The 13534-nt window shown below is 36.8% G+C and overlaps 1 protein-coding gene across 3 annotated transcripts in view; it reads right to left on the bottom strand.

Moving 5' to 3' along the window:
- LOC139959075 (vascular endothelial growth factor receptor 1-like) overlaps window positions 1–13534 on the bottom strand; it is a 140647-nt gene that overhangs the window by 34344 nt on the left and 92769 nt on the right. For all 3 annotated transcript variants that reach the window (XM_071956636.1, XM_071956637.1, XM_071956638.1), the window contains 4 exons: window positions 9360–9656; window positions 5126–5317; window positions 2776–2886; window positions 1246–1406 (listed from right to left, as the gene is read on the bottom strand). In XM_071956636.1, the coding sequence (XP_071812737.1) occupies window positions 1246–1406; window positions 2776–2886; window positions 5126–5317; window positions 9360–9656 (761 nt within the window). The remainder of the gene's footprint in view (window positions 1–1245; window positions 1407–2775; window positions 2887–5125; window positions 5318–9359; window positions 9657–13534) is intronic.

The following is a 13534-nucleotide window of genomic DNA, read 5'->3' as shown; positions in this document are numbered from 1 at the left end:
TCATATTTTCAAGGCAGAATGCTGACATTGTTTGACACTGAAACCAATGCCATTATTATGCTGTGTTTTAAAGCAGCATTTTGCGTCCTTTTCTATGGTTTTTCTCAACCTCACTGACTCCACTATGACATAACGACATACATAACTAGCTTATCTATTCAATTCTTACTTCAAATGGTGGCGAAAAAGTTACAAAAAAAAAAAATTTACAACTTTTAACTTTGTTTTTCTCTAGGATATTTTCCGTTGGGATCCAAATAAACCTCGCCCATAATATGAATATTTAAAAGCTACAAACGTTATTGGCCGATACGTAATATAACACCATGCTTGATTTGTGTAGATTGTCTATGGAAGTTGTACCAGGGAGCTGTTCGAGTCCAGCTTGCTGGTTGTACCAGGTTACCAACTCAACGTTTTGAATCTATTATTAGCAACGGCTCATAACTAAACCTGCATCTCTGATTGGTTGAATTCAAACTGGTGGGTTAGGGGTGCTGTATGCGGTTAATATTAAATGTGTAAAATGTTGGACGCACTTTTCTCATTATCTGCAAATCTCCTGAAGTACTTGCCAATTAAAGCTTTTGGCAGGGAAAAAATTGGCTAATATCTTTAGTTTGCTGTTTTGTGATTGATATATATATATAAAAAACTCCATGGACTTGTCAAAAAAGTTGAAAAACGGTGACAAAACGCAAAATGCTACTTTAAGGGTTTCAGTATTTCATATTCAACATGTTCAAAATCCATCTCCCATGACAGACAATAAACATACTTGTAAATATATAAAAGGAAAATCATTATCAATTATCATATTTACACTTGTGAAAGTCTTAGACCTTGTGTATATGAAGGAATATTAAATCTATGGTATCTCTCAAATGGAATCAAATTTTTCTTAGCTGTTTTGGGTATTTTTTTAATGACAGTATATATCTCTATCACATATATACAACAATATTGATGATTTGGTTTGTGTCTCCTTAAGTTTTATGAACAGTATCTCTTTTACAAAGTTTATGTAATGAAAATTTCTTTGTGTGACAGATGCATTGAGGACTGACACATATTGATAACGGATGAGTTTAGGCACAAAATGGACTTTTCCCTGGACTATGACAAATCAAAACTAAAAGTCTGAGTAAATTCATCCATTTATGAGTGATGATGGGGGAGGGGGCATCCGGGAGGTGGCCCATACCATAAACCCCCTCCCCCCACTTCTGCAAATAAATACTCTACCTCCTCCTGTGGAAAATCCCACGTCAACTTCGGGCGTAAGGTGTGATCAACGAGCAGTAACTTCAGAATCTCCACTTGACATGTAACATTTAATTCGGAGCTGTTTGTGAAGATTTTCTCTGAACTGGCGGTAACTTCTACCATGAGACCACTTTCTTTACCTGCCATGAAAAAAGAATAAGGAAAAGGTTAAAAAAATAAAAACTTTTTAATTTAATAATGAAATCTGAAAATAACCCTTATATAGTACAGATTTTTTTTTTATGACTTTGATACAAGTGTTAACTGTAAACTCCAGTGCAACGGAATGTAATTTGCAAGAATATTTACAGCGCAATGAGTTAATTCCTCTCGCTACTTTTGAAACAGTTTGATTCAGTTCCATGGTGAATTCTTTGCCTACGAAAAATGTTGTTCTAAATGTTACTGGGACACAAAATGAATGTTTCTCAGGATTAAAGAACTTTGATGTCATCAAATTGATTGCTGCACGTTTTTGTGTCCCTTTTTATATTTATCAATACAACCTATGACCTCATTTTGAGGGCACATTTTTGATAAGTCACGCTATAAATTATTATTAATCATTATTAATGTGAGGGCGTTGTGGTCAAGTGGTTAAGGCAGTAGACTTGTGATCTAAGGATTACAGGTTCGAGCTCTGGCCAGATCATTGCGTTGTGTCTTTGGGCAAGGCGCTTTATCTCCATTGCTTCTCTTCACCCAGGTGTATAAATGGGGACTTGCGAGGTAACTTGTAAATATAGTTGAGTGCGCCGGTTTGTGGCTGCACCCTATGGGAAGTCCCCCGGGGGACACGTGGTTGTGGTGCACTGTGGTGCCCCAGGAGAGATTGATTGAATTGTGCACACTTTGGTGTGGAGGTGTGACAAGTTACCAATGACCAGGGTTAAGTTGTAAAAGTCGTGTGAAAGGGCCTTGGCCCTGTACAAGACTGTAAACCTAAATAATAATATTAAACCTTCACGGTCATATAAGTGATACTGAAACGAATATCAAAGTTAATGAGCTCTCCAGGTTGTGGCCACATTTTTGCAACTGTAAACTCTTTCTTTTTTAAATTTGTATATAGATAATTTATGTGCAATTCTCCAAGATTGTTCTTTTCTTTGTATATGTCTGAAGACACGACATGATCAATGTTTCTTTATCGACCAAAGAAAATATCTGGACACTTGATCATCACGAAAACAAAAACGATAATTGTAATACCATATACAGTCGAAATAATTCCTTATCGACAATTGCGATATTTTCTTGCCCAGCTAGTATCGTATAAATATGGCAGTCATTTATCTGAATGTATGGCACATTTTCTTTTTTTTACGATTTTGACCGGTTCAACTTCGTTACAGTGTTTAGCAAAGTTAGAAGTTGTTTTAATCCTTCTTCCATTCAAGCTAACAAATAGCGTTCTCTATCTCTTTAAGTCAAACCACAGTGCTTCAAAGAAGTGGAAAATGAAGGAATTTGAGGAGGAAACCAATTGTACATCGCTTTTGGTCTTACCATCATCAAAGAACAGGTAGAAACTCTGAAAGTCATTTTTGGTGGAACAATGAGCTTGAAGGTGAAAATTTGGAGTCGTTTCATCTGCACTATTTCGTTTGAGAATGAAACCTGAAAAGAGTAAGAAGAAGAAGACCCAGAAATTAACCTGAATATTAGCAATACTTATAAAGACAGCTGTTTGGAGCATACAGCTTTAATACACACCGATAACTTGTCAGGTTTTTATAAAATAGTAGAATTATACGAAAACATTGAACAACAGGTTGAAAGGGTAGAAATACAGGTATTATTACAAAGGCTGTAATTTTTACGAATTGGATAAAGAGGGCAGGCTCTGTATATGCAAGAGATCTTTTAAAACAAAAAGAGAGCTCTTTCTATTATTACAGTTTACAGAGATGCACTCCAGGCTATCAAATCTATTCTATGCAACTCTTCATATCCAGCTGTCTCCTAAGATCAATTATGTCACATTTGTCGTAAGAGAAATTCCTAATTCATCAAATAATTGCAGTTAGAGAATATGTCAAGTTCATCACATTCATTGACACGACTTCCATATTCAGGAAATCAAATGTTTGTGCAAATTAATTTTTCGATCTCTTAATACGGACTGCGCCTGTTGAAAATTGCACATATATAATGTAATGATGTCTGGAGGCTGCTCGTGACAGCCTTGCAATTTCACAAGGACGTCTGTCCGTCTTGATAGGCAAAATGAAAATTTGTCAGACAAAAGAATTAAAAACTGTTACGTGATTCCACCAAGGCTTGCTAAGTTCAAACTGGGGCATTATAGCAAAAGGTTATTTCTTGTCTGAGTCTCAAGGAAAATCCTTTCCACTTTCCTATCAAATTCCATTGTGAATATACCTCAGCCTTTGCAATGGAGTAAGAAAAATGTCAATTTAAAAATCGCTTTGGCAAATCTTGTCCAACTGTCTCCTTCTAAAGACTTGGCATGCCATTTGCTTATTTTCTTTGGAGTCATATAACGTTCCACTGGTGTGCAGTATGTTCAAATTTTGGGTCGGTTGATTCACATGGCCAATTCACACATTTCTTGAAAACTTGCTCTTGCAAAGAGCCTCATTATAGCAAATAGACGCTAAAAATAAAATAACAAAAAGATGCCAAAAGCCTACCTATTAAATCATATTTGTCTAGCATATAAATATCTTTCTTGCTTTTTATTTTTTACAGTATTTGTATGCATGTTTAAGATGTTTTAATAGTAAATTTCTTATCTTTTTGTATTTTTAAGGTTATAGGGACCCCTTTGGAAATAAGCTTTTAGCATAAAGGGTTATCCTTTGGCAAGTTATTTTCTTTTTGATGCATTTAAGTACAGTATGTTTCCATCTTGTATTTTGAATGTTTCTCTATATGTGCAATTTTTTGTATGTAGATGAAGAATGATAATTTGCTGAATAAAATAAAATCAAGTAAAACAAATAATTTGAACAAGGTGGCTGGGGAGTGAGAAGGGGGTTGGGGGTGGGGTAGGGAGTGTATATAATGAGGGGTTTCTAAGGCTGACCTGAAAAGTATATAAACTTAGAACCTACTTTAATTTGGAATGGTTTATGAAGATAACGACATTTGAAATTTTATTGTCGCACCGGCGTTACCACATTTATACTACATTAGGAGCAAGATATGTATCTTAATAACTTTATTGCAATGAATATTACGGCAAATTTTAAATTTGCATAATCGTCACAATACTTTTATTTTTTATTTTGCATAATGATAAAAATAATGATCATGATAATAATCAGCAGTTATTTTTACAACGTTTAAGCGACCACAAATGTGGAGGAAACCCACAAGTGCTTATGGATTGCAACTTATACGTCAGGTGGCTTCCAATTCAACACTTTACCTCAAATTTTGAATCTTTTCAATTTAGAAAGTCCTTTCCTGGTTACTTTTCATTGACGATATCTTCATGATATGAAACCCATGGTGAGCCAAATCTAAAACTCTTCATTGATGACATAAACTTGTTTCATCACACATATATATATCACACACATATATAGCAGGAGGCCCGGGTTCGAATCCGCGTGGAGGCTGGAAGGTTTGTCACTGTTCTGGATTTTTCAACTCATTACGATTTTCATTATATATATTTTTTTATTTCATTTTATACATATATATATATATATATATACATATATATATTCCTCTGACAGGAACACAGACAGTTCTCCGAATGTTCCGTTATGAATGCTTATAATTTTGTACACATACAAGATTCTTGCAAATTCACTCTGCCATCAAAATGATTACTTAGGGGAAAAAAATGCCTTATTTGAATCCAGTCATACTTATGGACGCCTACCTCTTTTGGGTTCGTAACTTTGATTGTATCTGTCTAACACAGTGCTTTGACAGTTATCCTGTTCTCTGTAACAGAGTTTTAGCGTCACTGTCGTGTTGGGGTTGTTGACCCTGCAGGGTATCTCAAAAGAATCTCCTGAGATGTGGATTCTGTTATCTTCTTGGGAGATGGGGAGGAAGTCAACCTCTGAATCTGAGAAAAAAAAACACCAAAATAAACATGAAGGTAATGTAAAAAGGAATAGCCACTTAGCAATGATTTGAGTATAAAATATGCCTCAAGTGTAGGTTTCAGTATTTCCAAAGTGATGCTGGATGATCCCAATTGAACATTTGACATATTTGGGAATATTAGAGTTAAGATTAATGAAATCTGAATTGACATCAACTAGTCGTCCAAGGAACGTTTCCAAAGCTGATTTTTGGTCGTCCGAACAGCAATAAGTTTCACTTAGTCTGTGCCCTCACATAGTTATATATGCGATGTCCCAGTTTAACCTGTTAGGGGTACGCAACGGAACCTATTTATGGTTATTGCATTATACATCATCAAACTATGTCAAGCAGCCGTGATTGAAACCAGAATCATTTGGGAAAACATTGATGCCACTTTTCTCCATGATTGTATTGCACATACAATCCTGCCATAGCGAAGTAACTTTAGTCATCGCATGTTATCGCGCTTTGTTATACTCATTAGGCTTCTTGTTGATTTAAAGCCATGTTTATTTATTCATGGAAATCAAAGCTCTTTATAAGTCAACCTGTCATCATTACTGTAGATTACCTCTCCCCTCCCGACCACCTTCTGCCCCACCTGTCATTTTCCATTCCAAGTTTGACAGATGGATGGTTTCAAAGATATCTCTGCTGGCCATTCATCACGTACTGTACATATACTTTCATCCTAGCTATCACAAGACCCTTGCATTCACCACATTGAAATTGACTAATTTAATACTGAAATCCATCATTTGTGTCGTCATAAAAATGCACATATTTTGGTAAATTGAAATATATCAAATCGTCTCAGATTTCTTCAAGAAACTGAAGATTTATGTATTAAACACAATTCCATAACGGAAAGGTCGAGTGATCCGCGCGGTGAAGCAGCACTGCTTAATTTATGATACCAAACTTGGATGGGTGCAGGTAAATGCCGTCGTTAAATTTATATGGTACCATCAAAACTTGTATGACAACTCTTATCCAATTAAAAAATTATTGTTAAACGCGTAAATAGACGTTACAAATTTGTACAAATGTTCATTTAAATTTTGGTGACCGTTGCCTAGCAATATTTGTGTCAATATCTAGCATCTTGGATCAGGATGAGAAGGGGTTATTGTTTTATCTTGACCGATCGATATATGTGTCACATGATATCTGCTCTCAATTTGAAAAAGAACCAACTTTAACCTGGCATACAGTTTTTAAGTTTTATTGAGCAACCTTCTCCATTTGATTGAGATGGAGATGGATTGTCTGCAAACAATGGAGTCCTGAACAGTGGGTTGCAGAAATGTTTCCGTGAGTTTTTCGAATTCTCTACGACGTTGGAAAGTTTATAGAGGTCTACAGCTTTTGGGAGCTTGCCAACGGAGATTGATTAAAGTAAATGTTTCTTAATATCAAGTCCATAGCACAAGCTAGCATCCATGATTCGTAAGCTTCTGTTTCTGATGGGTGGGAGCGTCTCATGATCGAACTGCGGCTCAGTTCTCATGGAAGGACCTGAGTCGTGAGCATTAAAGTTTCTGGAGCCCTAAGTGCAGAAGATACTTGTAAAAGTTATAGGACAGGGAATACTTAACTGGACCTACAGCATATCAAATGCAACAAAAGGCTACCATAATTAGCATATTGCTACTGGCAACAGTGGCAGAGCTAGGGGTATTGGTCAACGGGGGCAATAGTGTCTGTAGGTACGCTTTTGACACTATCTAAGCAGAGCGCCACCACAGGTTGGCGCGGAGCATACAGAATTTTTTTTTGAGTAAAGATACACCCTAGATCACCGGAAATGACCCTTTCCTGGCCTTGCTAATTTGCAGATAAATGAAGAATAAATAGGTGTCATCGCCCAAAAATGTGTCAAATGTCAATATGTAGATGAGAGCGCAATAAAAAAGTCAATAATCGCGAATAAGTAAAAAGTGGTAAAAAGCTGAAAAGGGGGCCAGCAGTCCATTTGAGTCCGTCAGGGGGGCATCCGCCCCCCCTGACTGTATGGACGCTCCGCCACTGACTGGCAACTGTTTATACACAGAGCCAAATTAGCATTCTGGATAATTTATGAGACCTAAGAAAATCACAAACCTCTAAGCTGCTAGACAACATGGAAACACTAAATTATAACTTTTGATGATAGAATGAGAAGGGGGGAGGTAGAATGAAATGGGAGGGTCACCGTAGAGGGCGGTACTAATAGTTACCAGGTGCTCTTGACACGGTGGAGCAAGAGTGCAGTTGTTGTGGGGAGACAGGTAAGTAAGTGTCAAGTGTAATTAAATTCTAAATTATTCCCTACTAACGACATATCACTTTGCACAACATAAACATAACTTTATAGTAGTTACAAGATGCAGTCACATTGTCTAATAAACTGATTCAAGGCATGAGACACATACTCAACCATCATTGGACAGAGGATAAAACAACATTCTTGAAAAACATTCCCTACAGCTAAAAACAGATCTTACTCCATTTGGAGAGAGATATCACAGATTTAATGTTCCTTCACACGTCAAGGCCCAAGACTTGATCAAGTCTACACGACATGCGCATAAATTTATTTTTATCCAATCCAAGGTCATCAAACCGTAAACCAAAATCACATAAAAAGTAAACAATGGCAGCTATCAATCAAAAATACAAAAATAAAAATCTCTTCCTGGACAATTATAAAATATACCAACAATAAAAGTGTGCATGTAAGACAGGTCTCCCCAAGTGACAAAACTCTCTTCAGCAAAATATTCCTCCTCGTATTATCTTACATTGCTGTTCGGTTAAAACTTCTATTTATCAATAAGTGAGACAAACTGACCCATGTGACTAAATCAAATTTTAAACTTGGGTGTGAGTATAGACATGTACAATAAAACTCAGGTACATCACAGGAGGACTATGATTTTGGTTTTTGGTATGATAATCTTGGATTTGACAGGATTTTTACCTAATTGCTGTAGGGGATGTGAAGTTTATCAATAACCTACTGACTATATAGGGCAGGGGTGGGCAACATGCGGCCTGCGGGCCACATGCGACCCGCCAGTGATTTTTTTGCGGCCCATGAGATGTCTCAAGAAAAAAGAAAAAAAAATCAATTTATTTTACATCATAACAAAAAATGAGCTAGCTGCTTATAATTTATCGGCACTAATGATACTGTCACGTAGGTCTATTATCCCTATTAATTATCAACTGTACTGTATTGACATTATGTTTTTGTGAATACAGATTAAGTACACACACCTATTGCTTGAAGGTTTGAAATCAACAGAAGGTCGTTGGTTAGGTGCAGCCCATGCAATTTTTCACCCCTTATATCTGGCCCTCTCATTCAAAAAGGTTGCCCACCCAATATAGGGTATTCATACTAGTTAATGCATCATCCCGACCCTGAGGACGAAAATTGTTTTTCTACATTTCAACGAAAAACAACAATTGTGTCAGTGCATGTATGACATCACACCTGTTTGCTTAAAGTTCAACTTTTGGTACAAAACATGTCAACTTCAAATGTTCTAATATCTTGAAAACAATATTTAGGAATTAAACAAACTATTCCATCAGGAAGGTTAGAATATGTGTCTCTTTCATTCTACAGCTGGAAATAAGCTTTCCTCTGGACTGTCCATTTGTTAACATTGTAAATTTGAGATATACTTTAAAGAATTGTGTTTTTTAACCAACTGACGATATCATATCGACAACTTCAAGACTGACTTCACGATCTCTACATTCATATAGTCTTCATAATCCAGCTGATTTGACCAGCGCATCGGATTGCTCTACACTGACAAGTACAGTTGAGGTCAAATAATCTCAATCTAATACCCACCCACATCAGCGCGCCTTAGAGCAAATTTGTCTTGCCTGTGTGCAGAGTAAATGCCAACATGCTCCCTGGGAACATTTAATTGTCGACGACTCATCGGTTTAAAGGGCACTCTTACTCCCGACGGCGACCGACCGGCCGAGAAACGTCTTAATTTTTTTGTTTTCCTCACCTTTGCTGGCTACGTAGATGTAAGTGCTGGCCTTTAGTTCCACTTCAAGCTCGTCGTCTCTGAAGATGCTGTAGAAACACGAGTAGCTGCCGCTGCTGCTGCTCCTGGCGGAGTTAATCCTCAAGTGACTGGTGAAGAGCCCCGTACGGCTGTCTTTGTGAGATGCCAGTCTTGGGATCGGCGAATCGTCTATATTCGGAAACGACCAGAGGATTCTCAGCCGACCCGTGCAAGATAGCTGCAGGGCGTCGCCCTCTGCGAGGATGACCTCCGACCCGGCGTCGATGGACGGGATGTCTGCCGAGGGTGGAGAGAGAGAGAGATGGCAATTAGATTCTTCATATTATTCCATCATGATGGTAAATTCCAAGTCAGAGAAATGTCTAAAGGATGGTAAATATGTCAATATAAGTTTGTTTTTAAGTTTTTGCGTTGATCACTTGGCAGAGGTTGGTAAAGGTCTGTTTATGTCCATCCATTGCTATTTTATGTACTGAGTATACTATACATAGCTGAAGTTAGTTCCTTCAGATCCCTTTCCTTAGCTGTTTAAATTAGTGTTGCTCTGTTATATACTGTCCCTTAATGTTTATTCTAATGAGTCTGTCACATGGGGTAGGCTATAGCCAATCATGATTGAGTATCCTCTACCTCTACCTTAATGGGGGAAATGCTATAGAGTACAAAAGTCAAATGTGTTAAATATTATTAAGTTAAATATTGTCCTTTTTTTCGCTTCTGTCATCGCTACGAGGTACCCCATACCCCACACCACACACTTTAACCAACGAGATAACCTCCTATGCGTGCTTGTTATATCATGTGTATGTTTATAACATTAGACATTGTAACAGATTTGAACCTGTTACTGTAATAAAACTGTTGGACTTACTGTATGGCACTATAGCATTTTTTATTTTAGTTTATCCAAATATTAAGTTTGGCAAATAAATGCATTTTTCTGAAACATTAATCATCCAATTATAAAGAAATACATAGGTTTTTCATACCAACTGATGGCTATAAGCTTTAATGTGTAATCTTACTTTTTAAAGTTTCAGTATACACCTCTAAGCCATACAGTAGAGTTTCAGGAGATGATCAAAAATTGATTTCCATCTCCCACTTTTACATTTCATTCTTCAAAGTTGAAGAAAATGTACTTCAGATCACTCGGTGCACGCAATTACTGGTCGTGATAGGACATGACTTCCACAGATTTCTTTCCCTAGCTCGCTGCGACACTGTGCCACTTTTTACCGAAGGCTGCAGATATTTGTGAGGCCTCTTTAAGGGCTGCACGTTGCTGTCGATGAGTTCATAATCTGACAGAGCTAGAGTTCGGCTTTTCGTGGAAAAGTTTGCAATTGACAAGATTCAATTTCGTAGCTATTGGAGACCCTTAAGTCCTCTCAAGGTATTTTTGGACTTTCTGACCGGCAATGTCTCAAGGATACAAGAATGACAGCTTTAAATATGTGACAAGAGATGAATGGGTATACGGCAGGAAAGAAGTTGCACTTCCTTCATTCATATGCTGGATCATGTTACAAACCTGGGGCTTCACTGATTTTACTTCTCGTTTTCTACTCTCTTCCACCTTTTTCTTCCCTTCCACTTTGAAGAAACTTAACATATTCCCAGTTAAAAACAGACCTTAATTTCCCTTTGACATGTTTATCAGATGAATGAAGTAGATATAATACACCACTATACTATACTTAAGGATTTTAACCCCTGATCGACATCGCTAGAGGTCCTGCAGGAGGGGGGGGGGGGGGGGAATGATAGCGTATTATTTAAGAATAGCTACAACACATATTTTTTATTTATTTTTTGTTGAGGATCAGTTGTCTATGTTGAGCCAGGAATGGCTGATTAGTGAAGCATTGTTACAATTGCACTGCAAAGAAAGCCATGAATGAACGGGAAGTCAGGAGACACTTAAAGAGCTAGTGAGGGGAAGATTTGTAAGGAAGATTTATACCACTGCATAACATCACTAAGATTTATGAAGAATTGGATATTCCAAAGGTCATAGAGGGCGAAAAGGGTTAAAAGGTTACCAGTTCATTCTGGGCACGGTACAACAAGGGTGCTAAGGTTGTGGGGAGATAGGTAAGCGAGGAACGTAGAAAATTACTAAAGATGTATATCAAATGATTAAACTTAAGATTCTCTGTAAGTTTGTGGGATTTATTCCATTTTTTTTTTTTTTTTTTTGACCAAATACGTTAAAAACCAAGTTCTTACACATGCAGATCTTGTTTCAAATTCTTCACAATTTTGACTATCCAAAATCATCCCTAGCAACCAACTCAAAATCTGTTCTCCCATTTATATTTTTAGTAAATTCTTCCTCGTTTTTTTTTCTTTTTAATACCGTAGTTATCTGAAATTCACATTTGACAAGTCAAGCTGATAAGCTTATACTATCTTATATAAACTTGGCAACAAAATAATGCAACTTTGAAAGAAATTTTTGTGACAAATGAAAAACTGTGCCAATTATTAACATTTAATAGTTTAAAACACATCTTGTGACTCTATTGCTAAACTGTGGCTAAATTCTTGAAATACATGAGACTTTCCTCAATTTTCACATATCTCACAGTTTAGCTGTGAAGGGGTACATTAATACAAACTTTACTAGTGCAGTACCAACTGCAACATGTATTTTATGTTTATCTTTTTGTTGACTCTTTTCTTTTCATAAAGTTGTTTCATCAATAAATTATACCTAATATTTTGATGTCAGCATATATGTTATGTATAAATATGACATTACAAATGTCATTAGTGTTTTGTGTTTTTTGTTGTGCTATCTGGCAAGGAAGAAGGTCCTACTTTGTTTTGCTTTTTAAGTCATATTCAGGCCCTATAAATATATCTCATTTCTTTGCAGTTAGTGCTCCCAATGTCTTGGCAGAGGGGGAGGGGGTGGGAAAGATGTAGCATCCTTCCAATAATTTTCCCCAGTAATGATTTAAAGCCAATTTCAACACCACTTGACATTTGTCTGATTCCTGCCCCTCCTCCCTAGCCCCCCCCCCCCCCAACTCTCCACCAAATCTGTTTGGGTACCTATTTGAGTAATGTTTTCTATAAATTCCCTCTCTGTAACATATATCATGTATTGTTTTTTGGAACCACCCTTTCCCCTCCCCAAATCCTTACTTGGATCTATTAATTCAATGTTTCATAGTTTTGATTGGATCAGTACTGTAGCAGTCAAATACCTCATGGCAGAACCGTTTCAAAATGATCCTACATGTACTTGCTGCAAGACAAATAACTAGAACAGATTTTCCTAGAGAAATATGCAGATTTCTATAAATAATTTGATTTGACATTAGTTTCATGAGCACCAATGTCATTGAAAACTAGAGTAGAAAGACTGCTGCAATATAGTTTATACTTAATGCATGGTTCGAGGTGCTTGCAAAAGTGAAATATTGAAATTTTTCCAGTTCACTATTAAAAAAAAGATCAACTTGTGCTTTTTAATCTAATATATGCACTGTTATTTCTATGAGAGTGACCTAGAGAAGTTTTGTGATTTCATTCATAATACCAAGTTATTTCTACAATGGGCAAGGCCGAGAAAAAAAAAAATTGGCAAGAATTTAAGAAAAAAAGCAATATTTTCTTTCTCCCTTCAAAAATCAATTTGCAATAACTTTGACAATTTTTCAGCGTTTGAATACTCGTTTTTAAGATCTACGGGGCAATTGCAAGCTGGATGCGACAGGTTTATTAATCGCCAGAATGGAATGTTGCAAAGCGAAACATTGGGAAAAGCTTCAATTTACTGCGGAATGATTTCAAGAGGTGATATTCCTGGCAAGTTGACATAGAAAGCAATTGTGTGTTTTTCATACAGAGTGACTGAAACTTTTATGATACATGAACAAGGCAAAACCAAACCCACACCCCCCCTCCACCCCTTCCCCCACCCCAAAAGAAAGGACAACTTATGGCAAGATCCAGACTGGAATGATCACAGTTTTATGATGATATGTTAGTTTGCCTGCATAATTATGTTGTTCAGAAGACATAGGATGAGCAATAAAACCCTGAATGTCTTGAAACCCTCGCCGCCGATGTTTTGCTTTATAATTATGGCAAAAATTCAGCAAAAAATACACATATTTTGTGATGTTTCGGTTCTCTCA

This window comes from Apostichopus japonicus, chromosome 18 (assembly GCF_037975245.1).
Source record: "Apostichopus japonicus isolate 1M-3 chromosome 18, ASM3797524v1, whole genome shotgun sequence".
Taxonomy (NCBI): Eukaryota; Metazoa; Echinodermata; class Holothuroidea; order Aspidochirotida; family Stichopodidae; genus Apostichopus; species Apostichopus japonicus.
Note: the sequence above shows the minus strand (reverse complement) of the source record. Positions and strands in the feature narration are given on the sequence as shown.